The 3,916-nt window shown below is 39.2% G+C and overlaps 1 protein-coding gene across 1 annotated transcript; it reads right to left on the bottom strand.

Annotated features, from left to right (window-relative positions):
* Positions 1-2,713: 2,713 nt before the first annotated feature.
* LOC311317106 (olfactory receptor 4E1-like) lies at positions 2,714-3,646 on the bottom strand (the record flags this gene model as incomplete). The annotated part of the gene is made up of 1 exon (XM_084448116.1): positions 2,714-3,646. One exon carries the CDS (start codon positions 3,644-3,646, stop codon positions 2,714-2,716), a length of 933 nt encoding a protein of 310 aa, XP_084304242.1.
* Positions 3,647-3,916: the final 270 nt, after the last annotated feature.

The following is a 3,916-nucleotide window of genomic DNA, read 5'->3' as shown; positions in this document are numbered from 1 at the left end:
CGCTGGGTTGCCAGGTACTATTCTAGTTTCACCACTGTGAGATTAGCAGTAGCCAGCAAACGTTATACTTCCATGAATTAGCAGCATTATAGATGTTGGTTAGCATCAAGTGTGTGTGCGACTATAAAACGGCAGCTTTTCTGTCCACTTCCGCTCACTCTTTTCAGCTAAACGTTTGGTAAAATGGTCGAGTTTTGTCATCCTCCCAATGTTCCTATATCATGAAAACATTTTCGTCGCCCTCCAAAGCTGTCTCCTCCTCACGTGTCAGGCTAATGTTTCCCCCCATTATGGAGTTTATTGTGCCAATTGGTCCTAGTACAGTTTGCTTTATTGGTTCAGACAAAGAGGACAGTTCAAAACGTAGGAGAGAGAAATACGAGTAAGCTGTGGGTTTGACTCCTTTTTATCTTCTTCTTTTTTTATAACTTAATACGTATGCACATATAGGCTATAGCCTACATTGCTTGCCTTCCATACACCACACAAGCTCGAGCAAAACTGTTGTTTGTCCGTGGGTGTGTCCAACCCCAAAGTCAGTTTCCACACAACAGCATACGTGTATACGACGTGTGCTCCAGATACACCGCACAGCCCCGCATCTTTACTGATTCAAACCCAGAAATATCTTTTTTTATTTTTTTACTTAGCTCATAGAGAGATAGAGATAACAGAAAAGATAGATGGAGAAGAAATAAACATATATAGACAAGCAAAACTGTCTCATGAAATGTGCCTCGTCTTATGTTCTTATCACAGTTATGCTTTAGCAGCATGCGTTCTGAGGTAGGCTATAGTCAGAGGTAGAACAAATAAAAGAAAATGATAAAAGAAAATAAACATAAATGACTAACTGAACATAAATGGCTAACTAACACAGTTTATGCAGATAAAAGGATCAAGGCAGGGCAATAATGCTTACACAGGACAAAACACTTGGCTCCTGTGTCTCGCTAATCCCTCTTGCTCTGCCCCCTCCCTTCTCCTACTCTCTCCGGTGCGTACTGTAATCTGATAGTTTCCGATCTAAACACTATAATTCACGCAACTCGGCAGAATAAACCTGGATCCCACACCCAGTCAACTGCTAGTTCATATACAGGTCAAAATACATAAAGACGTATATAATATAATGTAAACCCCCTTTAACCTGCAGGCCTATATAAACTGTAATTCAAACAAAGCTTAAATTCAGAGCCTGGTTACTCGAAGTCAAATACCGTTAAGCAGTGTTCAAATGTGATACGGGACTCAAACCCTTATCAAGAGACACCAGTCTCCGGGGACACCTCCCAAGGGTGGGCCTGGTTACCCACGAAGAAACAGTGCTTAGTTCAGGGACTCTAACCCCAGTAAAAAAAAAGACTCAAGAGCCTGGTTACTCAGATAGTCAAATACCGCTAAACAGTGTCAAAAGGGCCTGGTTACCCCAAAATCCTAGGATAAACAAGACAAATTCTCCTCTGAGGGTGTGTACTTGGTTCCTACCTTTCGGTTCGACGCGGTACCGGCAGCAAGCCCCCTGCAGAGTCGGGTCCGCCCCAGGTCACACAGCCCATGTCCAGGTGTAGCTTCTGGCGACTTGTAGAACAAGTCAAATTGTTGTGGAAAACTTAAGTTTGTAGGAATACCAAGCAAATAAACACACCGTCCTCAGGACTGAAGTTGAAGATTTCATTCGTCTGAGCTCAGAGGGTGAATTCAGATACAGGGAAACAAGGCAAGTAGATCGGTAAAGAATGCACAAATGAATGAATTCAAATATGCTCCCTTAAATACTCTGTAAGGTCTCGGCCCCTAGACGCAGGATACTTTGTTACAAAGATGCATTTCTGATCCTGTGACAGCCTGTTGAACAAAGGCATCATTGTGACTCCTGGTCAGTAGTAGCAATAGGAAGGTCGTGCCCTAAAATCTAACCAACCCTAAAGATTACGTGCCTACAGGTAAATGGCAGAAGGAAGGCCATTACAGACTATATTGTAATTATAAATTCCATTACAATGGACAGTGAGACTCAGAAACGGCTTGATACAGTATTTTTTAGAGGTGTACTTATCTTATGTAGCAATCTCCAATTTGAGTACTGCACCATACAATGAAGCACATCAGTTTGTGTGAATATTTGTTGCAGTTCAGTTAGGAAGTGACACATGGATAGATAAATAGCTCATGTTTGGGTCTGACTTGAGTATTAATTTGGAAAAGTAACAAGGCAATATGCCTGAACTACATCAAATGTGTGTGGTTATCAAAATGTATGCACACAATTTAGCCAATAAGAAACACATATTTGTTCAAGCCCTGGTTTGTTATGATTATGTTACCTGTAAGAGGACAAAACAGTTTTAAACATCTCAACAAAAATATACGACCATTATCTAAAATGTTGCATGAAAACTTGGTCTCGGAGAGATGTTGATCAGGGAAAAGCACCTAAAAAGTCTTGTATCTAATGTTTTGATATTTTACATGAACTGCTTTTCCCTCTAAGGTAAATCATTAAGAGACTTTTGAGGAGATTAGTATGATGCCTGCCTAATAATATGATTATTAAGACGAGTGAGTTTGCTCCAGCAAAATACGACTCTGTAACTCCATGTAGCACTCAATATAATAAAAATAATAATAATGTTCCTTAGTATAAAGTACATAACACAATTCGATCAACTCATTAATATGCTCAACAAACTTCTTTTTCGTCAAGATTCATTTAGTTAATCACATCAATTTTACGGTTAAACATCTGTCCAACTCTATTCCGAATCTCAGTTAGTTTAATACCATATATAATTGGGTTTATCAGAGGAGGCATAACCAGGAACTCAACAGACATTATATTCCTCAGTGACAGCAGGCTGGTACTGCTACCATAGCGAGCATACATGACATCAAATGTGAGTGACATGGTGAAGTTTATAATGGTGATCAGGTGTGGCAGGCAGGTCTGCATGAATTTTCTCCGGTCTGCCTGGGATCGCAATGATGCTCTGATTATGTGCACATATGAAATTAGTATGAAGACAATTTGAGACAAATGACAAAACGTGAGAACAAACCCGTATATGTTATTCAAAGTGGTTTCAATGCAGGATAGCTTAACAACCGCCCAGTTTGTACAGTATAGTTTATCAATGTCAAAACTACACAAGGGCAGTCTGATTGTTAGCACTATCCCAATGATTGCCTCTAATAGTGAGAAAAGCCATATAATAAGAAGCAATTGCACCACCTTTTGAGTTGTCATAATGGAATGATATTCTAATGGTTTGCAGATTGCAACATACCTGTCATATGCCATGACTGTTAAGCTTGTGAATTCACAGAAAGCATATAAATAAATTAGACATATTTGTGTCAAGCAACCAGTATATGATATCACATAAACATCAGATAAAAGGTCTGCAAGTATCTTTGGGTAAAAACTTGAAGCACCATAAATTCCATTAATACACAGATTGCATAATAATATGTACATTGGTTTGTGCAGCATTTCATCCAACACAATGGTAACAACCAGTGTTAAGTTCACAAAAATAGTAAACAAGTAAAACATGAGAGCAAATGCAAAATAGATTTGTTTGTTGGTCCGTGTCTCATTTAATCCATGAAGCACAAATACCATCTCTTCAGAGGCATTTTCCATTGTGACTGAATGCTGGCAAAGACCTTGTGCACAAAGAACTTTAGAGGCTTTCACTCTCACCAATTGAAGTGAAAATGGCAGTCATTATAAAAAATAGCTGCAATATTACAACAGGTACTGCACACTACTGCAAGTTTCACTTCATTCTTATTCAAAGTGTTGTTGGTTTTCCGGTGTGTATTGTCTTCTCAACGGTAACTTCAGGGCATCCCAAAATATAGCTTCAGTCTCCCCTACAATGAAAGGGGAGCACAATCCGTGTGTTTATAT

This window comes from Borostomias antarcticus (genome assembly GCF_949987555.1).
Source record: "Borostomias antarcticus genome assembly, chromosome: 1".
NCBI classification, from domain to species: domain Eukaryota; kingdom Metazoa; phylum Chordata; class Actinopteri; order Stomiiformes; family Stomiidae; genus Borostomias; species Borostomias antarcticus.
This window is presented reverse-complemented; position numbering and strand designations above follow the sequence as displayed.